This window comes from Penicillium taxi, assembly GCF_028828555.1.
Source record: "Penicillium taxi strain IBT 34144 chromosome Unknown utg000004l_segment0_segment0, whole genome shotgun sequence".
NCBI classification, from domain to species: domain Eukaryota; kingdom Fungi; phylum Ascomycota; class Eurotiomycetes; order Eurotiales; family Aspergillaceae; genus Penicillium; species Penicillium taxi.
Genome location: NW_026643206.1, coordinates 5,300,106 through 5,325,901, shown reverse-complemented (window position 1 = coordinate 5,325,901; position 25,796 = coordinate 5,300,106). Strand labels below are relative to the sequence as shown.

Genomic DNA, 25,796 nt, shown 5'->3' with positions numbered 1-25,796 from the left:
GTATGAGCTACGGAGTTCTCATGTAGTCCTTAAAATATTTGCTACACGAGACAATACTAAATACCCATACCCAGACCACTCAGCTACAATTTATGTGTAATCTATATTTGGGCCTGAACAAATCATCACATGCAAGGCCCCTTACCTAAGCGCACCTCGGCTCGAAGCTTTGTTATCGACTAACTCCATCTATATCCGGTCCCTACATCATCGTCACTGAGTTAGTTGGGGATCCCCGAAACTACGCCACGCGCCATCACTGCATGTGCATTGTGACTACCTAGGTAGCTCTATCCTGAATCTTCTTATATATTTCTTCGACTTGCCCCATTTTCCTCCCACACTATCATTCCCTGCCGATTTATAGCTAATCCCAACAAAAAGACTTATTCTCTTTCACCTCTTTCTCAATTCTTTGCTTTCAAAATGTCGAAGATTTTCACAAAAGAGAACGTCGCGTCGCATACAAAAAGCGATAGTTTGTACATCGTAATTGATGAGGACGTTTATGACGTCTCCAAGTTTCAAGACGAACACCCTGGTAAGTGCTCCTATGATCATGCGCTCAAGAACATGCGCTTATAATATGGTTATGACAAGGTGGGAAAAAGAGTAGGTCAAAGCCCTCGGGGCCCAATTCGGACCTCGAATTTGAACTGTATTAACCATCACACAGTCCTTCAGCGTGTTGCCGGCAAGGATGCCTCAAAGCAATTCTGGAAGTATCACAATGAAGGTATCCTGAAGAAATACAAAGCCCAACTGCAGATTGGCTCGTTGGACACGAAGAAGGCTGAGCCAGCTCCGGAACCAGCCGCGACTCCCGCCTCGACACCTGTCAAGGTCGAGATTCAGTCCACTTCACCGGATGTGAAGCCTGCGACTGCGGAGCCGCTTGAGCCGTATGGCGAGCTCATTCCCTTTGCAGACCCCGCTTGGTACCAGGGTGTAGGTTGATATTATATGAAATAATACATACGACTACCAGACTAACACACAACTCCATAGTACGCCTCGCCATACCATAACGAGACCCATGCTACCTTCCGCGAGGAGGTACGTGGATGGGTTGAGACCGAGATCGACCCGTATGTTACTGAGTGGGATGAGGGTAAGTCAGTTCCAGACCGCATCTATAAGCAGATGGGAGAGCGCGGCTACTTAGCGGGTCTTTTGGGAGTAAAGTATCCCGAGAAGTACACTCAATACCGCGTACAATCTGTGTTGCCGGATCAGTGGGATCTATTTCATGAGACTATTTTGACCGATGAGCTGTCACGCACTGGAAGTGGCGGCCTGGTATGGAACCTAATCGGTGGTTTTGGTATTGGTGCTCCTCCCTTGGTGAAGTTCGGCAAGTCAGAACTCATTGACCGCATCCTCCCCGGTATCCTGGCTGGTGACAAACGTATCTGTCTGGCCATCACTGAACCCGATGCAGGCAGTGATGTTGCCAGTCTGACTTGCGAGGCTAAGCTGAGCGAAGATGGCAAGCATTATATTGTCAACGGTGAAAAGAAGTGGATTACCAACGGTGTCTGGGCCGACTACTTCACCACTGCTGTCCGCACTGGCAAGCCCGGTATGAATGGCATTAGCGTTCTGCTCATCGAGCGTGAAGCCGGTGGCGTCAGTACCCGCCGCATGGACTGTCAGGGTGTCTGGAGCAGTGGAACTACCTACGTGACCTTTGAGGATGTCAAGGTCCCCGTTGAGAATATTATCGGCAAAGAGAACAAAGGATTTAAGGGTCAGTTGAAGCCACATCCATTGCAGTGAAATTCAAAAAAACTAATATTCGACTCTCAGTCATCATGACCAACTTCAATCATGAACGCATGGGAATCGTCATTCAGTGCGTCCGCTTTGCGCGTGTCTGCTACGAGGAATCCGTCAAGTACGCACACAAGCGCAAGACCTTTGGTAAGCGCCTGATCGACCACCCGGTCATTCGCATGAAGCTCGCGCATATGGCTCGCCAGATTGAATCCACGCACAATTGGATGGAAAACATTATCTTTCAGTCTCAGTCAATGGACGAGACAGAGGCTATGCTCAAACTGGGCGGTGCCATCGCTGGTCTAAAGGCCCAGTCCACTACTACCTTTGAATACTGTGCCCGGGAGGCTAGTCAGATCTTCGGTGGTCTAAGCTACAGTCGTGGTGGACAGGGTGCTAAAGTTGAGCGCCTGTATCGTGATGTGCGCGCCTATGCTATCCCTGGTGGAAGCGAAGAGATCATGCTTGATCTGAGTATGCGCCAGAGCTTGAAGGTTCACGAGATGTTTGGTCTCAAACTTTGATTACCTTTCCTTCTGACGATGTGTTTTGGTGGCACTTTGATCTCCGTGGTACCTTCCAGGCTTTTTTTTCCTGATTTACTCGGACCTACCTCTAGGTACTTTGATTTAAGTGCCTTTTCTTTTCATGTCGTTTTCTAACGAGATATCCCATCCGGTTTTATGAATTTTGCTCATGATATCTCATAGTCTCTCAAGTGCTCTAAGTAGGTACATAAGTACTAAGGTCATCTATTAAATACGGAGTCTCCTTAATGTCGGGACTGCATTGCTGCCCAGTCGTTAAGGCACTAAATACCGCGCTCTTCTGCATGGTATACATAATTTCAGCATCTTTGTATCAAACATTTCTTAGATTTTGGATTGAATGAAGAATTTTTAATCTAACACAATCCAATGCTCAGGTCTAGCTCCAGAAAAGCGTTTCAGTCAATCCCTTCTATCTACCTCATATATTGGTCCTTGTCCCCTTGTATTTGATAAATCAACGCGTTTATTCCAAGTTTATAACCACCTAAACTTATAGTGAACTACTCCAGAGCTCTGTTAAGAACCTTTAGCTAAAGCTATTATTCTTTATTTGCATGAAAGATAAAGAGGAAAAATGATGGAAACTTGTCTTTTCCCGCGAAAACTAACGATATTCCTGATCTCGTCAGGTTGTATACGGATCAATTTTCAACTTCATGCTCTATGGGAAGAAAACGCGCGCTAGATCCTTATGCGAAAGTCAATCGAGTTCTGGCTTACTGATCTGACCTGTAAGCTAGTAAAAGCGAACCATGGCTGGTTGGGCATACTGGTTAGCTAAGAGCAAAGATGAAAATACATTGTTCTTCAAGCACCAATAACAAGCCCAAACCTCTGGCATCAAGGAATAAGATCCAAGCTTATCAAATGGGGCATCGATATGACCGATCAAGAGAGGTTTCCATGCTGAGTTTACGCATCGCCTATCGGGCGTAATTTATACAAAAGACTGTATTTGAGGAACTAGGTAGCAGGATGGCATATATTCTATGCAGCGGATCTGCTCTACTAATTTAGTTAGATAAATCATAACCTTCGAAGGATATCTGGCTGTTTGCGTAGAGTAAATCGTTGGAAGCGATAGGAATCTCAGTATTGATGAGAGTAGTGCATTTAAGTGAGTTGTCAGAGATGAGTGAAGAAGTCTGCTTTTCAAATGAAGTAATTGTCTATAGGAAAGGAGATTTAAGTCGGGTGCGCATAGCCACCTTTTGTGCAGTTCCCGACCATCACTTTGGATTCGACTTTCATCAGCTCTTTTTCCTTTCCAGCTTAGCAACCTTGGAACTGACACACCCCGGGGGGATCGAAGTCTTCTGCATCTGCCCGAAACTTTTCTCTTTCTTTCAGCTTTTTCATGCGATCTACTTTGCGCACCCGATTCTAAATTGATCGATCCCCCGGACCTAGGTATGTCCCTTCTTTTACTTTCCTTTCATCTTTTCCACACCTACCATCAATGTCTACCTCGATATTAATTTCTATATTTTGATGTTTAGATGGCTTCGAAATTTATGAACGATGACTACGGGTCAGAGGAGGAGGACGATGACTTCAACCCTATCTCCGAGGAACACAACACCGTTACCGATCGCAAAGATCGCGTCGATGACGATGACGATGGTGGTCTGAATGATGACCGTGCCGTGAATGAGGATGAGGATGAAGAAGATGATGATGAGGAGGATGAGGAGGATGATGAGGATGAAGAGGAGGAAGCCGTGGTTCGTGATCTTACTCGATTGATCATGCGCGTTTTACTGACTACTGGCCGGTACAGAAGCACCCGCGCAAGCGCCGTCGCGGTGGAGTTCATGCGCTCTTCGATGAGGAAGCCGGCGTCGACGAAGACGAGGATGAAGCCGAGGAAGATGAGGAAGAGATAGCCGAACTAGGCACAGAAATGCACCCCGACGACATCGATGCCTTGCCCGTCGGCGCCGAAACGGACGACCGCCGTCATCGTCAATTGGATCGTCAGCGCGAGCTTGATGCGACAATGGATGCAGAGAAACAGGCGCAATTGCTCAAAGAACGATACGGACGCAACCGTGCCGCAGCGTCAGATTCACTCGTAGTTCCGAAACGTTTGCTTCTTCCAGGAGTGAACGATCCAAGTATCTGGGGTGGTCGCTGTAAGGTTGGAAAGGAGCGAGAGGTCGTCTTTTCTATCCAAAAGCGTATGGAAGAACGCCCGCCTGGTTCCCGAAACGCCATTCGGATCTACTCAGCTTTCGAGCGTGGAGCCGTCATGCAGGGTTGGTTTTACTGTGAAGCGCGTCGCTTCGCCGATGTTGCCGAAGCCATTGAAGGCATCAATTTTTACTACCCCTCCCAAAAGTTGATTCTCGTCCCGGTCAAAGAAATGCCGGATCTTCTACGTGTCCAGAAATCAGAGGCCCTCGTGCCCGGCGGATGGGTTCGACTTAAGCGTGGTATCTATGCGGGTGATCTGGCTCAGCTCGAAGAAGTTGAGACCAATGGCCTGACAGTCACCGTACGAATCGTTCCTCGCCTGGACTACGGTATGAATGAGGATCCTTTCAATGATCCCAACAAGAAGCGCAAGCGTGCTGGGCAAGTTCGCCCCCCTCAGCGTCTGTTCAGCGAGGCGGAAGCGAAGAAGAAGCACGGAAAGTTTCTTACCTCTAATCCTGGATTGGCTGGGAAGTCGTGGAATTATCAAAACGAAAACTACTTCGAGGGTTTCCTTATCAAGGAATTGAAAATCCAGTACTTGGAGACCAAGGACGTCAACCCACGGCTGGAGGAAGTAACCATGTTCGCTCGTGGAGGAGAGGATGGCACTTCAAACCTAGATCTAGCTTCTTTGGCGGATACATTGAAGCAGTCAACTGCCGATGAGTCTTTCTTACCTGGTGATCCTGTTGAGATTTTCCGTGGTGAACAGTCGGGCTTGATTGGTCGCACCGTATCAACTCGGAATAATATTGTGACTTTGAAAGTCAGCGAGGGAGATCTGGTGGGTCAGACGATCGATGCTACCGTTGAAACTGTTCGCAAGAGTTTCCGTGAAGGTGATCATGTCAAGGTTATTGGAAACAGTCGTTTCACAAATACTGTGGGCATGGTTGTCCAAATCAAGGATGATACTGTCACCCTCCTCAGCGATATTAATATGGCGGAAGTCACCGTTTTCAGCAAGGACCTACGCCTTTCCTCTGAGACGTCCAAAGTAAACAAAAAACAACACGAGTTCGATGTTCAAGATCTTGTTCAGCTTGAGTATGTGATCGTCATATATATATGCCCGAAGATATTGCTAACTTGAAAATAGTCATGCCACAGTTGGCGTTGTAGTCCGCATCGACCACAATTCAATTCGCGTTTTGGATCAGCACGAATCCATTCGCGATATGCTTCCAACTCAGATTAACTTGATTGATCGTAGGCCACCAACTGCCATCGATCGCAATGGCGCTGAAATCCGGACAAAGGATATTGTTCGTGAGGTCACTGGTGAACAGCGGATGGGACAAATTATCCACGTCTGGCGTTCCTTCCTTTTCTTACACAGCAAAACTCAAGCCGCAAATCTTGGGTTGTTAGTGGTGCGGTGCAACAACGTCACCGCTGTCTCTGCCCGAGGCACTCGGTCTGCTGGTCCTGATCTGACCAAGATGAATCCTGCTCTGGCGGCGATGCAGAATCGCAATTCCGCGATGCCACCTCCCCAACGTGGTGGCCCAGACAGATTGATCAACAAGACTGTCACCATTCGCACGGGTCGCTACAAGGGCTTAATTGGCTTTGTCAAGTCTGCAGATGACAAATTTGCCCAAGTCGAGCTTTACACAACTAACAAGCATGTTTTTATTCCCCGGGAACTTTGTATTCCCAAAGACCCAGTCACCAACAAAACACTGGATATGGGCCGTGGCCGGGGAGGAGGCGGAAGGGGAGGAGTATCACGTGTTCCATACGGACATGGTCCCAACGGAGGTTCTCAAGGTGGTAATTCATGGGCTGGTGGTCGGACTCCCATCGCTGCTTCAGGAAGAACCCCCGCCTGGGATGGTGGTTCTTCGCGTACTCCTGCCTGGGGTGGTGCTAGTGGTAACCGTACTCCTGCCTGGGGCATAACTGGAGGGTCCCGTACACCCGCACGGGTGATGGATGGAGGCCGAACTCCTTATGATGGAGGACGCACACCCGCCTGGGGCGGTTTATCCAACTCCCGTGAACAACGTGAACAACATTATGAGGATGCCCCCACTCCCGGAGGCTACTCCGCCCCTACTCCTGGTGCATACGGAGCCCCGACTCCTGGTGTCTCTGCTTCTACCCCTGGAGCTTGGGCCGATAGCGCACCCACTCCCGGCGTCTACAACGCGCCAACCCCTGGTGCGCGACGAGGATACGAGGCACCCACTCCCGGTGCCTATGATGCCCCTACTCCCGCAATGGGAGGCGTTGCAGCTACCCCTGGCGCATTTGATGATGGTCCCCATTACGAGGATGCGACACCTTCTCCTTGATTATCTGACAGCTATCTGAGTTTGACGAGGATTAAGGACTTTGTTTGTTCCATATTCATAGTTTGCAATGGTTAGGTCTTAGCCTGAAAATCACGCTCTTACATGCACTTCCTTTGTTTTTTCCCCCCTTACCTCTTACTTTACTTTTATAGTAAGAATGAATCCATTTTCCTTTTTCCTTCAACAATAGAACACTCAGATGCTTCCTTCTCCAGGGCTTGAACAACCCTATGATTGCCTATGATACAGAATTCCGTGCGCTTGCTCCAGATATCTGTTTAATTGGGACCTCGATTCCCCGATCTAACTATTTGTTCAACTCCCCTTCTCCACAATTACTCCAATGGTGCTGCCTAATTTGACATGTTCACTCAAATTGAACATCGGTTCCCGTGACTGATAGCTGAATGTGAGACGGCTTATTCTACCCGTATCCATGGATGCCTAAGAAGTAACACATTCCGTAATTGTGCATCTTCTTATTTCCTGTTAATTCCGGTAAAAACTCTTTCGTTAAAGGTCTCATTTAGCCGGAAGTACTACGGAGTAAGTACTTTTTCATTGGGCAAGTATGACCCGAACAGATCCACTTTAAAAGATTCTAAAGGATTGGAAGATTGGGATAGTATGGGGGTACTATGGGGAGAAGATGGAGAATGGGGTTAGGAAGTGGAGCTGTTGTGCTCTGTTGTACACAGTAGCTATTGTGTACAGAATTACGAAGTAACGATTCCAAGATTGTACCCCCTTGAAAGCTTGGCAAGAAGTACAAGATGAGATATGAAACGTATAAGAATTCTAGAACTACGACGAACATCGTGATAGATCTGATTTAATTTTAGTGTCGATGATCATGTGTCTAGAATATGCATAGTGTATACATCTACTTTCAATCTTATGCAGGTGGCGACTTATTATCATCCCACTGGGCACGAGATACAATGTCGACGCCCGGTTGCCAGGGTCTGAATCCTTCTAGGCATAAAATAATGTCAACAGACAGATCTAGAATCACACCGCTATTCTTACATCCTTACCGCCTACTATATTAGGAGGGCTGAAGATCTAAATATAGTCTTTTCGCTTACTCTTTTCCTCGTATACCATGAATTATGAGATAATGGCAGTATGATTCCATCTAAACGTATCAATCCCTCATATGGACTGCCATTGAGTAAAAATTAACGGGATTTAGAATGAGACCAGGCAGAGGTGGAATCCTCATTAGTCGGGCAGAATATATGGTCATCTGAACAGACAAAAGGAAGGTCACTTACGAAACGCCACCTCCACACCGCCTCTAGGGTTCTAGACTTATAGCCCTCGTGCTTTCGTTGTCATAATTCCCCTTTTTCTCATTAATTTCTCTCTTTCCATCTGTACAATTCAATTAGAACGCACAGGTACAGCTACAGAAGCTCGAAGAATACTTGCCACTCTAAATTTGAAAGTGAAAAAGGACAGGTTGAGTGAGTTCATTCTCTCCACAATAGGGCCCCGCATGATGTAATAGAATCTGAACATTTTCCGGTTACTCAACAGTCCAAACCGGCGACTCTTTTGCTGTTCTCAGTCAATTCTATCGCAAATATCCCCCACTTCTTGCTTTTCTATCTTGACCTTTGTTTTGATCTCATCATTGTATTCTTTCATTCATCCAATCTTTCACAATGGCTCTCAAACTCAGCAACAAGAGCTTGTCGCAGATTTCGACAGCAGGCGAGTCGAAAGTCAAGGTCCCCACGTATCATCGTGGTGCCGATGTCAAGGAGGGAATTGTCCATGTTGGAGTGGGCGGCTTCCACCGAGCTCACCTGGCTGTCTATGTTGATAAATTGAAGCAGAAGAAGGCAGAGAGCGGCGAGAGTTTTAACGAGTGGGCGATCTGCGGCGTGGGCCTGCAGCCCTTCGACGCCTCCATGCGCGATGCCCTAGGATCGCAGGATCACCTCTACACCGTCATCGAGCGTTCAGCTGAAGGCAGCTTTGCCCACGTTGTTGGTAGCATTAACTCTTACCTCTTTGCTCCCGATGACCGTGAGGCTGTCATTGCCAAGATGGCACACCCTGATACACACATTGTGTCGCTCACTATCACTGAGAGCGGCTACTACTATAACGAGAACTCCCACGAGCTGCAGAGCGAGCACCCCGATATTCAATTCGACCTCGCCCCAGCTAACCACAACGCCCCCCGCACCACTTTTGGTTTCCTCTACGCTGCCTTGGCCCGGCGCCACCAGGCTGGCCTCAAGCCCTTCACCGTTATGTCCTGCGACAACATGCAGAAGAATGGATCCATCACGCGCAACATGCTCCAATCGTTTGCGCGCCTGCGCGACCCCGTCGTCGCCAAGTGGATTACAGAGGAAGGTGCCTTCCCCAATGCCATGGTCGACCGTATTACCCCTCAGACCTCACCTGCCGATAAGACTGCCCTCGCCGAGAAGTTCGGCATTGAAGATTCCTGGCCTGTCGTCACAGAGCCCTTCATGCAGTGGGTGATCGAGAAGCAATTCTCCGATGGCTACCCGCCATTCGAAGAGGTCGGTGTCCAGGTTGTGAAGAATGTGCACGAAGTTGAGCAGTTCGAGAAGCACAAGCTGCGTCTGCTCAACGGCAGCCACTCTGCCATTGGCTACCCAGGCCAGCTGGCCGGATTTGAGTACGTGCACGAGGTCATGCAGAACCCCTTGTTCAGCAAGTTCGTATGGCAGATGATGCAGGAGGAAGTGAAGCCGCTCCTGCCCGAGATCGAGGGAGTCAGCATTGACGAATACTGCAAGACTCTCGTCGTCCGTTTCGAGAACCCTACCATCATGGACCAGCTTCCCCGCATCTGTCTCAACGCCTCTGGCAAGATCCCTCAGTTCATCATGCCCTCGATTGCCGAGGCTATCTGGGTCAAGGGTCCCTTCCGTCGCCTGTGCTTCGTCGCGGCTGCATGGTTCCGTTACGTTAACGGCGTTGACGACAGCGGCAAGACCTTTGTCGTGGATGACCCTATGCGTGAGGAGCTCCAGACCAAGGCTCGTGCTGGAGGCACCAACCCGCGTGAGATGTTGAGCATTAAGAGCCTGTTCGGAGACGACTTGCGCTCCGACGACCGATTCCTCGAGACTCTTACTACTGCTATGGAGGAAATTGCTCGCGACGGTATCTTGAAGACGATGCCAAAGTACGTTGACTAAATTGTTGATAGCTTATGACTTGATGTTGGCTGTGGTTTTTGCGTCTGCAAGCGATGTTCAGTTCACATTTGGTTTAAATTTTTCGGGGGACTTTTAATGAAAAAATAACGAGCTAGAGATAGATGATGAACCATACTTGAAATTTTGAAATTATTCTATAAGACTGAGACTTGTGGGCGTAAATGGATAAATCAGTACTTGACCCTATCCAATACTAGCGTGGCTCTTATGACTAAATTATTCAATGGTTTCATGACCACAACAAATAATGCAGAGCTATTACGCTCCTCCCCAATAACGGTACATTTGATACTAAGTAGTGCAACGAGAGAGTGGTATACTGATTTTAGAATTGTTAATAGTTAATAGTTATTTAAATAGCTGAAGGAGATAAGATTACCAAGCACCTGTGATGACCAATCTAATATATAGATCGTTTAAAATGATCTATTGTATTCCGTACAACCTGAGAATAGTTTGACTTTCATCAATTGATCTTTCATATTTCGCCAACATCCCTTGAATCTTTGCCATGGCTCCCACTACACGGTCAAGCTCCAAACCTCGCAACATTCTCATCACAGGCGCATCCGGATACCTAGGAGGGACTCTTCTAGCCCGCTGGTCCGGCGCAAAGCTCCCACACAACAAGCTATACGCACTAGTCCGTACCCCAGAACAAGCTGAAGCAATCAAGCAATACGAAGCGGAGCCGCTTGATTTCGACGTCCTAGATACAGCCGCCACCGAAGCTGCCATCATCGACAATAACATCAGCGTAGTGTATTTCCTGATCGACTCCTTCGGCGCCGCAAAATGGCAATTGCCGATGATCAAAGCCCTTGCCACAGTCAAGAGGAACACTGGGCAGGAAGTCCACTTTCTGAATACTTCTGGCGCAAAGTTATTTAGCAGCCATACTGGACTTCCAACCCTTCACCCTCTTCTTGACAGTGATCCGGGTCTTTATGATTTGCAGACTCAGGCCCAAGCTCGCTCTTACTGGCCTATGATTGGACAAGTATGTTATGAAAGAGATACTGCTACCTATGTGGAAAGGTTATACTCACTGAAGAATAGGCCCTTGAATCTAATAACCGAGTGATTAAAACTGCCGAGGAATACGGAGTGAGATGCTACGTCTTCATCCCTTGTATTGTATACGGCCCAGGCGAAGGATTTGGAAATAAGATCTCGATTCAAACCGTGGCGATCGTTAATACGGCTCGGAAGCTTGGGCGCGTATACCAGCCCGATCCTGAGGAGTTTGTACGTGCATCGTAACTGATTTCTATTGATATTAACTAATCTAATCTGCAATAGTCATGGCCCGTATGTCATGTTGTGGATAACACGACACTTTACCTAGAAATTATTCGCAACATTCTTTCTGAAAAAGACATTCCCCACGGAAAGAATGGCTATTATCTTGCTGCTAGCGGAACAGTGGCTTGGAAAAAGATCTACACCGAAATGGCAAAGGGCTTGGCAAAGCGGAAGGTGACTGAGACAGAGACTGTTGATGTGGCTGACAGTGATGTCCTGGACCAGATGGCTGCAGCAATAGGGTGCCCGAAGGATATAGTGACCTTGTTCCTCGGTGGGGACTGCTCGCTTACAGCTAAGAACGGGCTTGATATTGGATGGAAGCCCCAGTATCCCGCTGAGCACATTCTCGAAATGGCCGACGCTGAAGTTGAGCTCATTTTGCAAAAATTATGAGGCTAGTATCATATTTTTGATGCCAACATCCAGAGGTCCTATAGGTTAGACCTGAGCACTGGATTGCGACCTAAGAGTCCCCACATTTCTTCCTTCGTTTCCCAGAGGAATTTATCATCAGCGTTTCGGATATGCTTCACCTTCACCACGTATTTTATATTTCTGTCTATAGGACACTGAGGCTACAGTAGCCTTCAATCAAAGACAGTGGCTACGGCACCGACATTATTACCTCCCGCTCAACAACGACTAGTACATCCGATCATTCGCATGGAATAAATGCTTCGTTGAATATTTACCTAAGGCAGCGAGAAGACTTTTAATCCCGCTAAGACCCGGCCCATGTAAACAAACAATAAAAGGAAATTTATCGCAGATTCAAGTTATAAATTTTGAGTCTCCACCTGACAGTACTTGGTAACAAGCCCTCTACACGGTTGAAACAACACAAATATGTCACTATGCTCGCTAGCTGTGCTGTACGAACCGTACGGGACAATTTCGTCTGTGTACCCTATAAGGGAATACGCATCCGTGCCCGATCTTGAGATCTGTCCACGGGTATTTAAGCTCTAACATAAAACTAGGCACCCCAGCCTAGTCTAGCCGCACTGCACCGGATCCCGGGATCTGACATCTAATCGACTCGAGTCTGGAGTCTCGACAAATGAGGTTATAGAAAGTCAACCTTGCCCAACAACATCCACTCTTTACAAGTGGATATTCATTTGCATGAACCTGCTAGATCCATGTGCAAAGTCTGTGAAATCTGCAATAAGCCACTAGATAGGTCGTCATCTCCGCCTACCTAGGTAGAAATGTCCCATGATCACGGCAGCCCTGTATATTTGCATCCTGTAGGTCTAAAACTTTAGACCGCCATAATTAATCGCGTGGCATTGTACTTTAGCGTACGACAACTTTATCAATTGGCCTTAAGCGAATTAGCGTATCAAGCTCCTCAGGGACAAGATCTGAGAAATGATTCAATGAAAGTAAGCAAGAGTCATCTACCCCGGCCGAACTTAAGCCGAATATCTTTGAAATGGTCTTATCTCGCTGATGGTCACGACAACACTGGCTGTGGTGCTTCGCTGTTATACTCGAATCAAAACCACCAAGTACCGATTAGCTTTGGACGACTACTTGATTTTTCTTGCGTTGGTGAGTTCTGATGTTACGGAATATCATCGATAACCCATTTGACATTCATCATAGCTAAGCGGATGTGGGACTGGAATCTGTATTTTCATCAGTAGGTCTCAATTTACCCTTCCAAAGTCTAAGGTCCCATAGATTCTAGGTATTCATGAAAGTTGTTGGTTATGGTAACTATTAAACTACAGGCCTTCACTACCTAGGTATGGAAACGGGCACCACATCCAAATTCTAACAGATAATGACTCCATGAACCTCTGGAATATACTATTCATCCATGTGATAATATGAACAGCCTGCATAACATTTACAAGAGCCTCCATAATACTATTCTATCGTAGTATTTTCAAACTTCGTCTCTCGCTTTACATCATGATGTCTTTAATCCTGGGCTACGTTGGAATATATGTAGATAATATGGGCCGTTCCGGGTGTCATCTGGAAATACTAGGGCTCCAGGGCTAGACCCTTCATCCGTATACTACGTAGGTGACATTCCAAGGTTCTATATATAGAGCTGTATTACTCCTTAGGTACCTGAACCGTTCATGCTGATACTACATTTTTAAGACCAATCACATTTAGAGATTAATGAAATTCCAGCCGTTCTTGACTATTGCGGAAATCTATCAAGCATAATTAGTGGAAGCAGATCTGATTAAGCCCCGCAAAGTGAGTGGGTCCGGCACTTGGACCACAGCATATACAGATATGGAGTTCATTGTGCTTTGATTGAACAAGCGAAGCTACTCTGTACATAATCCATTGGCTTGGCTCTCTTGGCTCTTTGAACACTTGTCCTTCTGATCTAAATTGGCTCTATGGAGTATGGGAACTAAAATACGAAGAAGGAGTATAAATTGCGCCATCTTGTCGAGTCTCCATTGGCTCTTGATGGGATATTATCGGCCGACTGTCAACAAAAACGGTTCGGCCGATATATGTGGTGAGATTGGAGTTATTTCATGGTACAGGGTTCATTTGCTTCAAGCAGGTCAATCAGTAATATTGTAATAGGGAGATATGACGATGAAGAGAAAAGATTGGAGTCGGCAAGGAGGAAAGAAATGGAGACGGAATCTGGGGAGAAAAAGAATGGATTTGAATGGCATCAATTAGACTAATCTCCCCACTTTTATAACCTCCAATCATGCTTATTCTGCCATTTGCGGTGAGCTATTGCGTGCTCTATCAACCGGATAAGGTAAAGTCGATCACGGTGACGCCAAAGTAGGAGGGGTAGCTTCCATGGATCCTATTTGAACTCGTTCATTTCCCTCTTCTCTTCTGTTCTTTATTCTTACTCACATTCAAGATTCTCATACACAATGGCTGAAGAACGTGCTCCTCCGTATGTCACCTTTCTATGATAATTGATCTATGCATCTACCATCTTAGGTCTACAGCTAACCACCCTCCAGTCTCCGTCTGGGCTCTGTCGCCCCTAACTTCGAGTCTGACACCTCCAACGGTCCCATCAACTTCCACGACTTCATTGGTGACAAGTGGGCTATCCTCTTTTCCCACCCCGATGACTTCACTCCCATTTGCACCACCGAGCTCGGCGCCTTCGCCAAGCTCGAGCCCGAGTTCGCTGCCCGTGGTGTCAAGCTCATTGGCCTGGTAAGTCTACTTCACAACTAGTCACGTCCAATCGCAGCCACTAATCAATTTACAGAGCGCCAACGGCACCGAGTCCCACCACCGCTGGATCAAGGATATCGATGAGGTTACCGGCTCCAAGCTGGCTTTCCCCATCATCTCCGACCCCGAGCGCAAGGTCGCTTACCTATACGACATGATCGACTACCAGGACACCACCAACATTGACTCCAAGGGTTTGGCCTTGACCATCCGCTCCGTCTATATCATCGACCCCAACAAGAAGATCCGTCTCATCCTGACCTACCCCGCCTCTACTGGTCGTAACACTGCCGAGGTTCTGCGTGTCATTGATGCTCTCCAGACTACCGACAAGCACGGTGCTACTACCCCTATCAACTGGCTTCCTGGTGATGACCTTGTTGTCCCTCCTACCATTTCCACTGAGGCTGCTAAGGAGAAGTTCGGTGAAGTCCGTGAGGTCAAGCCTTACCTCCGCTTCGTCAACGTCAGCAAGAAGTAAAGCAGAAATTTATGAGTGATGAAAGGTTAAACGAAAGAAAACCTAATCTAATACCAATATCAAAGATATTCTATTATTTGTTTCTGAGTAAATATCGAGAACCTTGGAATATAGGTGTCATTGGAACACTTGAGGCTACAACAAATAATAATCAAAACTGATAAGATAATGGATGATTAATTTGTATTGTAAAATGGCTGGTCTACCGGATCAATTGATATCCGTATGATTTCCAATGTTGTGCTATGAAGAGTTTGAAGATCGGTCTGGCAAGGACGGCCGAGCAATCTCCTTCACGCTTTTATTCCCATAAACTAGATTGATATTGTCAGCGATTTGATTGAAGGGAACAATGAGAGATTTGAATTTACCTCGCTCATAAAGAACCCAAGAAGTATACATGATAATCGGCAACCCGACCATGATAGAAGTCCATCTAGAATAGTCAGCACCATTTCATTCAAATCGCGTTAACCCAAGTAAAGCCCGCCTGACAGAGATACTGATAATCAAGTGAATTTTAGAGCTCATACATACCGTCGTGCAGCTTGCTTATACTCCTTGGTCGACCGGATATCCGGGTGTCCCTTCAACGACCTTGGGCGAACCGGTCGTTGTGCAGGACTAGGTTTTCCACTTTGGTATATCTCAGAAGGGTAGAGCTGAGGTTTGGGAACTTTGGGTTGCTTGGACATTTTTGATTTGTGGTTGGAGGTGGACTCGCTGCATATCCTTTGTACGAGAAAGGATTGGAGGTTTGTGAGATTGTGGTAGTTGTGCCTGAGGTGTAAGGCATAAATAATAATAAAGATATAAACTTCCGTGGTTGAACACGACGCTCTTAAGAACCAGTTAGCCAAAAGATGCATTTCATCTTATCTAGACTTTTATTTTCTTTCTCTGAGTATTTATCACAACTGCTTGACTTAATTTCAAGTTGATCTTATTCCCGTTTCCCGTGATTTCCATGAAAATACGCCCTATCACGAAGGAGGATTAAGTTGAAGAGAGCGATAATTAGGTAGTATGATAGGTCAGCGCATTAATAAATTCAATTCCAAGACTAACGAAACGATTAATCTCTTCGATATCATTCTGAGTGAAGTGCATCCAATTGGTCCGGTATCAACCGAGGTGGCACATTAAGAGCAGTAAAGTCCCCAGTATAGCCACCACTTTCAGTATCAACCCTAGACAATTCACATTCCTATTGCCGGAACAAACTTCCAGACCCATCGATAGATTCCAATCATCAAATAACAACAGTCAATTCGCTGGAATGCGAGCCATAGATTCCACCAATAAGAGTGTGGCAGTGACATTCCACCAATAAGAACAGGAGAATTCAGGTATCCTCTAGATTCTTCTATACTATGTAGTCAGTCCACAATTCTGATTCATGCCACTATTCAGAAATTGGGAAATTTGAAATATTAAGCCATGACTTTGTCATGAATCATGGGCTACATAAGGATCTTCGGGAAGAACCGAAAGTATCGCCATACCACCTCATATAGCCAATTAGGATTAGTTGTGACACAATATGAAATCATCATGCATAGATCGGAACAAAATATCATTGTACTACTACTATGAAGCTAATTAGAGAAGTAAACAAACTCCTGTGTATTACCGGCCCGTGTGCTGTGTGGGTCGCGCTAAAGAGATGACAAAACTAATCTCGAAAAACCAGGAAATAGCTGTCATTCGGCTGTCAATTATAATTACCAAGCGACCGCTGACATTTTGTTCATCTTCCCGCAATATCTATAATGTTAAACTGTTTTGTTGTGCCGTGTCGTGCTCATTCCGTTCCCACATCAGTTTTGCGCCTCTGACGGAATTGTACCAAATTTAGAGTATTCGAGTATCTTCTAGATAAGCCACTGCTTCACATTGACGTATTTTATTTTAAAACTTTTCACGGCTTCACGGCAGGAGATCAATATAAAAAGAGACCTATCTCCGTATTCAAGAGGACTTGGAATTTTTCTGCTTTTCTGCTTTTCTGCCCTAAATCCCCACCTATCTGCGCTTCCGCAAATACGGACTGTCATTGGCGGCATCTCAAACCGAAAGGACATACTGGTCGCACTGGGCAGGGGAACAACAATAGTCGTTTAGCAATAGGGCTGTATTCTTCTGTAAATGAATCTTCAAAATACTCCATGAACGAACATCATCGACGTCCATCAGAGGAGGGCGCGAGAAATGAGTCGTATGAGCCGCGTAGTGCCCCTGCGACCCCATGTCCCTCCATGTCGGACTTGCCCCCACAGCAGAGAGCACAGGGGTCTGCAACATCAGGTCCAGGTCCAGCATCAAAATCAAAAATTCCCTTGAGAGAAGCTGCCAAAACATCAAACTCGGGGAAAGTTGCTATACCTCGACAACCCGTCAATGCCGCCCCGCGCTACAATCGTCGCGTGCCGAGGGCTTGTTTATCGTGTAGAAGCCGAAAATCCAAGTGCAGTGGTGATACTCCAGTGTGTCGCCAATGCAGGGAGCTACGCGTTACCTGTCACTATCCTGTGGGATGGAGAGAAAAAATGAAGAAGTAGGTTCCCAATAACAAAATCTTAGGGCTCCGATTGATTACTAACGTTTTTCTACAGGGAAGTCGACCGGCTATCCGAAGAGGTAAAGGACTATGAAAGCTTTTTGAAAGATTTGAGAAACTCCAGTGAGTCTCGTACAACCGAATGGGTTAAGACTCTACTAGGCAAGCACGGATTGAAAGGGAATGATATTTTCGACAATTCCTCATCTCTTTTGTCAACGCCTCAGAATGAGATAGATCCCGATGAACCTTCACCTCTTTCATCTATTGGCTCTTTGGAGACGATTGATCGAGTCGATGAGGATCATAATCGATCGAAAAGTACCCAAGCAACTGGCTTCATGGGCAAAAGCTCTGAAATCAACTGGATGCAACGCGTCCAACGAGAAGCAGAGCAACGAGCCCATGGCTATCCTGGAAGCTTAGACTCCAATCAAGACGACGAGGATGAAAAGGGCGTCTTCTCTCTTCATACCCTCAACTATCACCTAGATGACCTCGAAATCTCTGTCCCGGGGCCGGTTCAACTGTACAGCATGCCCCCTCGACATCTGGCAGATCGACTCTTCGAGGACTACTTGAATACTGTCCATCCCTTCTTCCCCATAATCAGTAAACCTCTTTTCTGTGCACAGTTCCAGACCTTCTTCGACGGGTTTGTTCGATCGAGCACGGCCCGCCCTGGGGACAAGTGGCTTGCCATTTTGAATACGATTTTCGCTATTGCAGCCAAACATGCCCATCTTATCAACGCTCCATGGCAGGGAGATGAAAATGATGATCTCGTGTATTTGTCTCGGGCTAGACGGCTCAGCATGAATAGCGAGGTCTTGTTCAGCCATCCTGATCTGCAGCAAGTACAAGTGGAGGGCTTGATTGCATTCTATTTACTTGCTTCAGATCAAATTAACAGGTGAGTTTTTCCCTTCTTATTCTTCTTCTTCTGTTTCTTCTTTCCCTTTCTCTTTTATTCTGATACTAATCATTCTCTACGATAGGGCTTGGAGAATATCTGTCCTCGCTATGCGCTCTGCAGTCACACTCGGCATCAATTTAAAAAACAACAGCCCGAGAACCCCCAACATCTCAAAGGAGGCCCGCTACAAGGTCTGGTGGTGCCTTTGCACATTTGAAAACTCTCTCGGTATCATGACAGGCCGGGCGATCTATACACTTGACGGCGGATATGCCACACCCTTACCACTTCCGTTTGAAGAAGACCAGCTTTCAGTGGATCCAGAAGCTGTAAAGGTGCTTAACGACGCAACTTTAAGAGATGAGCAAATCAGCAACGTGATGGCAAGCTCCTCCATTCGACAACCCGGAGCAAGAGACGACACCTCCAAATGTCGATCACGAGACCAATCGTGGCTCCAAAACCTGCCTGCCAATACCGGGCTGTGTTTTCTTTACTACTGCGATTTATCCGTCATCACACAAGACATCATCAACAAAGTGTACTCGACAAACTCAGTGACACTCCCCTGGTCGGAAATTGAAAACCGACTTGACGAGCTGCGCACCCGCATCGAACTGTGGCATTCAAACCTCCCCACAGCACTGGACTTCACACAAGACGACAGCGAAGACGCACCGGACCAGCTGCGCTGTAAAATCTCCCTGGCATTTCATTACTACAGTGCTCGCATCACCCTGGGCCGACCGTGTCTCTGCCGCCGGGACGCGCGCCAAAACAACTCTCCTCAGACTTTCAGTCACATGATGGCATTGATGACTCTGGAGTCTGCTTCCAACATTCTCGATCTCATACCAGAGGAGCCGGACGTCATCCAACTGTACCAAGTCTGTCCATGGTGGTGCGTTCTACGCTACCTCATGCAGGCTGCGACAGTCATCCTGCTCGAACTGTCATTTGGCAGTGTCCACCTACCAGAAGAAGAGATCAAGTTTGTTGGTCTTGCGAAGAAGTCCATTCGCTGGTTTTACGCCATGTCCGAACGCAGCATTGGCTCTAGACGTGCTTGGCAGCTATGTGACTCCAGTTTCAGAAAACTTGCCAGTGGCATGAAATACACTACTGACGACTTACCCTCCCCGACACCACAACATGATCGCGACATAGGCGAACTAGGGTCTCACTTCACTGCAGAGACTGGTCCAAGTACAGCCACTTCTTCTCGGGATTACTTCACCAGCATTCCTCTGGAAGACCCGACCCCGTTCGGCGCCCGCTTAGTACCAGACGAAGACTTATATACTAGCTATTTCAACCTTCCGACACCCGATCTGATCTGGCCACCAACAGGCCAACCTGAACTCGCAGAAGATTCTTATTTTCCTTATGATCCATTAGGCGGCGACTTTTTCAGATCTGTTTTTCCATCTTATGAGGACGAGGAACGAGACCAGCAACAACATCAGCAACAACAGCAATAATGAGTTTTTTCTTTCTTTGCTTTTTAAATTCAACTTCATTTTCACGGAGAGGCGTTCTGGCATTAAAAGCCTCGGGAAACAGGAAAATAAACATACACGACTTGCTTTTTTGATATCTCACTTGGCTCATGTCATTTCCAATGATCCATTGATTCAATTCGATGGAGTCTTGCTGATTCTTTTGAACCTCTGCATTTTTCTTCACTATCCATTTTGCATCTATAAACCTAAGGTTTTTACATCTTAACAACTTGCATTAGATATTTGGCGCTTGAACTTCTCGACTGCTAGGAAAAGTGCTTTCTTACCAGCTTAGCACGTGAGCATACACGAAATGACAGACAAACTTTGCATTTTGATTCTTGAAACGGTTACGATTGATGGGTATTTTGTAGATAGACTGTAAGTACTAACTGTCACTATAAGTAATGTTGCGAAAATAAAAGTCCCATACACAGGACATATGTGGGTCGAAGTCACTGATATTAGTAACTCTGGTAAAGAACCGCAGATCGTCACGTGCACTACCCGAGACCCACCGTCGCGTCCAGCTGGAACAAACAAAGCTTCAAGTTTCATTGAGACTGAATGCATTCCCCAACTTCTTCTTAATATTACCGACTCTCAATCAATTCAACTGTCACTTTTCAGCATCCAAAAAACAGTACCTTAGTAGGGTAGCGCGATTCCAACATTTTCAAAATGGCGAAACGCAAGTCGACCGTCGAGAGCGACAGTCCATCCAAGCGACTGCGCAACTCATCTGTCGAAAAGACTCCTTCTGAGGTAAGCAGCTTTTTATCATGAGCATCCCCAGTAGAAGAGGAAAAAAATTGATTATTTGATTTTTTTTTTTTTTTTTTTTTTGACCTTGGATTGTGAAAACAATTTAGAACCCAATGTTGATATCGCGCAATAGCTTCCTCCAACTGAGACTTCCGAGAAGAGAGGTCGTGGCCGTCCCCGCAAGAACCCAGAGGCTGCTACTCCACTTCTCCCGCCATCTGAGCTTGACACTCCCAAACGCGGACGTGGCCGTCCCCCTAAGTCCCCCGCCGTTGCAGCTACAGCTGCAGCTGCCAAGACATCGACCAATTCATCGACCAAGAGAGGACGTGGACGACCTCCTAAGGCGGGTAATTCCTGTTTCTAATCCCAATACTGCTGCCAAGTGCAAAGTACTGACATTCTTCTTTTGATCCAGGCACAATTCCCAAAGAGATAGTATCTAAGGAAGTGGGCCGTGGTCGTGGTCGGCCCCGTCAATCCATTCCTTCTGAAGAAGTTACTAAATCTAGTGATGTTAATGCAAAGGCTGAATCTGGCGACTCTAATATTCCAGAGGACCTGCTCGAGGAACTGCCTCGTGGCCGGGGCCGGCCCCGTAAGAGCATTGATGCCATCGATGCTACTGTGACTGGGGAAGCTAGCCGTGGCCGGGGTCGGCCCCGTAAGAGCATTGGTGCCATCGATGCTACTGTGACTGGGGAAGCTAGCCGTGGCCGGGGTCGGCCCCGTAAGAGCATTGATGCCACCGATGCTACTGTGACTGGGGAAGCTAGCCGTGGCCGTGGTCGGCCCCGTAAGAGCATTGGTGCCATCGATGCTACTGTGACTGGGGGAGCTAGTCGTGGCCGTGGTCGGCCTCGTAAAAGTATTGATACAAATGGAGCTACTGCCACCGAAGCTACTGCCACCGACAGTACCGCTACCGACGCTACTAGTGTTGCAGATGTCATCACTGAAGTCGTTAACGCGACTGTGCCCGAGGAAAGAGGCCCTTCGTACTGGCTGATGAAAGCTGAGCCTGAGTCACGCATTGAAAAGGGCGCTGATGTCAAATTTTCCATCGACGATCTGGCCGCTGCGAAAGTTCCTGAGCCATGGGATGGTAAGCTAGCTTCTTCTCAGAACTTGCTCAATAAATCTAACCATGTATACTAGGGGTGCGCAACGCAGTCGGTAAGACGCCGGGTTTATGATGATGGAAGAATGCAGCTTACAATATCAATAGCACGCAATCTGATGCGTGACATGAAGAAAGGAGACTATGCATTTTTTTACCACTCGAATTGCAAAGTCCCGGGAGTTGTGGGAGTGATGGAAATTGTTAATGAGCACTCGGCTGATGGTTCGTTCAATCTCACTCTCAATATGTGACCAACTTGCTGACATCTCGACTTATAGAGTCCGCTTACGATCCTAAACACCCATACTACGACCCCAAGTCTACTCGCGGAATTGAGAAGTGGGTGGTCGTGCATGTTGAATTTCGCCATAAACTCCAAAAACAGGTAACTTTGAACGAACTCAAGTCACATTCCCAGCCCGGTCAAGCCCTCGAAAACCTCCAGACTCTTAAGCAGTCACGACTCAGTGTGTCGTCGGTGACCCCGGCGCAATGGCGATTCATTATGGAACTTGCAGGTGAAGATCCAGCTGAATTGATGAAAGCGATCACGAAGCCCAATTCCGCTTAGTATGGTTAATGTGATAAGAATGTGAAATCAGAAATAATATCGGCAGAAATAGTTCGAAGTAACGTCATAAATTAAATTGACGATCATAAACCTCGGTTAAGAAAGTGGGGGTATACAATAATAGATGTCACAGCTTTCACAACCAACCAGAAGTCAAGTCAGAACCAGATATATCCTTGAAGAGTAGGTCTACCCGAGGAATAGAATGTAATCGTTATCTCAAGGCGGGGAGATTCTGATATGTAACAAATTCCAAATGCTTGGCTACACACGTCTTCGTCTGCATCTCATTTCTACCTTTACCTTCATACCCAGCATATCAGATCGTCAATTTCACACTTCTATCATGCCCCTCTCCACTCAATTGACTGCCCCAAATGGGCGCAAGTACACTCAGCCCCTCGGTCTTTTCATTAACAACGAGTTTGTGGAGTCTAAAAGTGGTGAAACCCTGACCTCAATCAACCCTTCGTATGTTCCTGATTCGCCATCGCCCATGCTACTGTAACCGGCGCTGACTCAAGTGTATAGTAACGAGGAGGCTATTGCGGACGTGTATGTAGCTGGTGAAGAAGATGTCAATGTTGCCGTGGATGCGGCACACAAGGCCTTGAAACATCCATCATGGAAGCTTCTACCCGCAACAGATCGCGGTGCTCTGCTCAACAAGCTGGCTGATCTGGTTGAGACACACATGGAGACTTTGGCGACTATCGAAACCTGGGACAACGGTAAGTACTTATATTTGTGTATAAAGCTCGTCAAGAGCTCCAACTCAAGCTCCCTGTAGCTTAATTGTAAGCTCAAGCTCACGGCTGAACTCCAACTCCAGGCAAGCCTTACTCTGTCGCACTCAATGACGATATTGGTGAGGTCACTTCTTGTTTACGTTACTATGCCGGCTGGGCCGACAAGATAACCGGCCAGACCATCACCACCACTCCGAACAAGTTCGCATATACCCTCCGTCAACCCATTGGAGTGGTTGGCCAGATTATTCCGTGGAATTTCCCTCTAGGCATGGCCGCGTGGAAGCTAGGCCCTGCTCTCGCATGCGGCAACACTATTGTCATGAAGGCTGCCGAGCAGACCCCGCTCAGCATCCTCTACTTAGCCACCCTTATCAAAGAGGCCGGCTTCCCTCCTGGTGTCGTGAACATCATCAACGGCCACGGCCGTATCGCCGGTGCTACTTTGGTGCAGCATCCGAAGATCGACAAGGTCGCTTTCACGGGCTCCACCGCTACCGGTCGTGAGATCATGAAAATGGCCGCTGGAACCCTGAAGAACATCACCCTCGAGACAGGCGGCAAATCGCCGCTGCTAGTCTTCGCGGACGCAGACCTCGACCAGGCTGTCAAGTGGGCTCACATCGGTATTATGTATAACCAGGGCCAAGTGTGCTCGTCGACCTCCCGTATTCTCGTACACGACTCCGTGTACGACAAGTTCGTGGCGCTCTTCAAGGACGTCGTAGCTGCAACCAGCAAAGTCGGCGACCCATTCGCCGAAGATACTTTCCAAGGCCCACAGGTCACAAAGGCCCAGTACGACCGTATCCTGTCATACGTCGAGAGCGGAAAGTCAGAGGGCGCAACCCTCCTCACGGGCGGATCGCCAGACAAGAGCATTGGTAACGGCCGTGGATACTATATCGCCCCAACAATTTTCACAGGTGTCAAGGACTCGATGCGCATCTACCGCGAAGAAGTCTTTGGTCCCTTTGTCGTCATCGCCAGCTTCACCACCGAAGAAGAGGCTGTCACCCGCGCAAACGACACAACTTACGGTCTCGGAGCGGCCGTCTTCACCCGTGACATTGAGCGCGCGCACCGCGTCGCTTCTGATATTGAAGCTGGTATGGTCTGGATCAACAGCAGCAATGACAGTGACATCCACGTACCGTTTGGCGGTGTCAAGCAAAGTGGTATTGGTCGTGAGTTGGGCGAGGCTGGTCTAGAGGCTTACTCGCAGGTCAAGGCTGTTCATGTTAACATGGGTAGCAAGCTGTAGCTTAGCTGTTTATCTTGAAAGTGATGATCTATGGTGGCGAGGCAGATAAAAATTGACGACTGTCATTCAACTTGAATGTGAATTCCAACATTGGATCGGATTGGATTGTTCACGCACACTATAACTTATGAGGGCTTCTACTAGTTATGAGTGGAGATTCCATCATACGATTCATAGCTGATGAGTGGAGTATGCCCACTTTGATGCTATTAGTCCCAGCGCAGATAGATAACCATGGAAAGGGCTGTCGGAGGTCCCGACTGATCCTGATCTCATACAAGCTACGACATCGGAAGCACAACAACTATGATTGCGATTTTGAATGTAGAACGCTGACTTTAATTTCGAGATTGATTTTGCATTGAAGGCAAGACCTCCAGCTTGGAGAGCAATAGTGACAATTTACCCATTTCGCCCATTTGTAATATTGTTTAAAACTTCAAAGGATCAGATTGAGCGATTTGTATACAGCATCTTGAGCTGGGTGAGTCGGAATATAAATTGTGATTTTTTTTTTGACCTGTCTTTAACTCTCATTACTTTGTAAGACGATTAAATAGCAAAATATCTAAGCTTTGACTATTGTATATAATCTCGTACATCGGGAAGAAAGTTGTTGTGGCCTGATAATGCAGGCTCTCTAAAGCATTACTATAGACATGTTGACATCCTTGTGTATTCTAGATCTACTCCATACAATAATACCGTAATGATATACACCTGACAGACTTTTCACGGAACTACTACCTATGTAGGTAATGTCCTTAGCAGCTGCATGTAACAAAGCTGTGATGGTTCAGCCCTGGGGTAAAGTGATACGCAGTAATCCGTATAGGTAAGTATAAGCACTAGGTAAAAGCACTAAAGCCACGTCCTTCAGTAATTTCCATCAAAGTACTCCGTACATAGTAGATGCTAGCCCAATTTGTACATCAGGCAGGAAAGTAGGTGTAATGTTATGGGGCTATGGCTTAGCGCCCATCCAGCGCATACATGAATCTCTTGCATCTGCATGCAGAAGCGGTCATGTGAAGTGAAGGTGAAGTGGGCTGTGGAACAATAGTAGCACGGTAGTACAGTATCCGTACCTTTGTACCTTTGCTTAGATCCATGCGTAGTTTGCGTTCTTGTCCTACGGGTTCGGTGTAGACTCCACCGATTGATGATTGTGGGGGGTTTAGGGCGGGCCCAGGGCGGGGGACTTGTTCGTTAATCCGAAGCAATCCGCTTCGTGTCCTCATCACTAACATCATCATCATCATCATCATCACCATCATCATCACCATCACCATCACCATCACCATCACCATCACCATCACCA

At 47.0% G+C, this 25,796-nt stretch overlaps 9 protein-coding genes across 9 annotated transcripts; 8 read left to right on the top strand and 1 right to left on the bottom strand.

Moving 5' to 3' along the window:
* Positions 1-426: 426 nt before the first annotated feature.
* Positions 427-2,303, top strand: N7495_006853 (putative acyl-CoA dehydrogenase; the record flags this gene model as incomplete). The annotated part of the gene is made up of 4 exons (XM_057209504.1): positions 427-541; positions 677-948; positions 1,009-1,750; positions 1,810-2,303. The coding sequence occupies 4 exons, from the start codon at positions 427-429 to the stop codon at positions 2,301-2,303; spliced, it is 1,623 nt and encodes a 540-aa protein (XP_057063278.1).
* A 1,526-nt stretch (positions 2,304-3,829) lies between these two features.
* On the top strand, positions 3,830-6,829 carry spt5 (transcription elongation factor spt5; the record flags this gene model as incomplete). The annotated part of the gene is made up of 3 exons (XM_057209503.1): positions 3,830-4,054; positions 4,111-5,576; positions 5,629-6,829. 3 exons carry the CDS (start codon positions 3,830-3,832, stop codon positions 6,827-6,829), a joined length of 2,892 nt encoding a protein of 963 aa, XP_057063277.1.
* Positions 6,830-8,499: 1,670 nt separating this feature from the next.
* N7495_006851 (mannitol dehydrogenase family protein) lies at positions 8,500-10,020 on the top strand (the record flags this gene model as incomplete). Its single annotated transcript, XM_057209502.1, has 1 exon — positions 8,500-10,020. One exon carries the CDS (start codon positions 8,500-8,502, stop codon positions 10,018-10,020), a length of 1,521 nt encoding a protein of 506 aa, XP_057063276.1.
* Positions 10,021-10,552: 532 nt separating this feature from the next.
* N7495_006850 (uncharacterized protein) lies at positions 10,553-11,742 on the top strand (the record flags this gene model as incomplete). Its single annotated transcript, XM_057209501.1, has 3 exons — positions 10,553-11,041; positions 11,101-11,289; positions 11,344-11,742. The coding sequence occupies 3 exons, from the start codon at positions 10,553-10,555 to the stop codon at positions 11,740-11,742; spliced, it is 1,077 nt and encodes a 358-aa protein (XP_057063275.1).
* A 2,486-nt stretch (positions 11,743-14,228) lies between these two features.
* N7495_006849 (peroxiredoxin) lies at positions 14,229-15,025 on the top strand (the record flags this gene model as incomplete). Its single annotated transcript, XM_057209500.1, has 3 exons — positions 14,229-14,251; positions 14,322-14,523; positions 14,579-15,025. 3 exons carry the CDS (start codon positions 14,229-14,231, stop codon positions 15,023-15,025), a joined length of 672 nt encoding a protein of 223 aa, XP_057063274.1.
* A 243-nt stretch (positions 15,026-15,268) lies between these two features.
* Positions 15,269-15,720, bottom strand: N7495_006848 (uncharacterized protein; the record flags this gene model as incomplete). Its single annotated transcript, XM_057209499.1, has 2 exons — positions 15,269-15,461; positions 15,563-15,720. 2 exons carry the CDS (start codon positions 15,718-15,720, stop codon positions 15,269-15,271), a joined length of 351 nt encoding a protein of 116 aa, XP_057063273.1.
* Positions 15,721-17,193: 1,473 nt separating this feature from the next.
* Positions 17,194-19,982, top strand: N7495_006847 (Zn(II)2Cys6 transcription factor; the record flags this gene model as incomplete). The annotated part of the gene is made up of 3 exons (XM_057209498.1): positions 17,194-17,582; positions 17,641-18,498; positions 18,584-19,982. The coding sequence occupies 3 exons, from the start codon at positions 17,194-17,196 to the stop codon at positions 19,980-19,982; spliced, it is 2,646 nt and encodes an 881-aa protein (XP_057063272.1).
* A 702-nt stretch (positions 19,983-20,684) lies between these two features.
* Positions 20,685-22,462, top strand: N7495_006846 (EVE domain-containing protein; the record flags this gene model as incomplete). Its single annotated transcript, XM_057209497.1, has 6 exons — positions 20,685-20,768; positions 20,902-21,118; positions 21,187-21,873; positions 21,927-21,944; positions 21,997-22,113; positions 22,170-22,462. 6 exons carry the CDS (start codon positions 20,685-20,687, stop codon positions 22,460-22,462), a joined length of 1,416 nt encoding a protein of 471 aa, XP_057063271.1.
* Positions 22,463-22,808: 346 nt separating this feature from the next.
* Positions 22,809-24,475, top strand: N7495_006845 (aldehyde dehydrogenase family protein; the record flags this gene model as incomplete). Its single annotated transcript, XM_057209496.1, has 3 exons — positions 22,809-22,933; positions 22,994-23,193; positions 23,295-24,475. The coding sequence occupies 3 exons, from the start codon at positions 22,809-22,811 to the stop codon at positions 24,473-24,475; spliced, it is 1,506 nt and encodes a 501-aa protein (XP_057063270.1).
* Between the last annotated feature and the right edge of the window lie 1,321 nt (positions 24,476-25,796).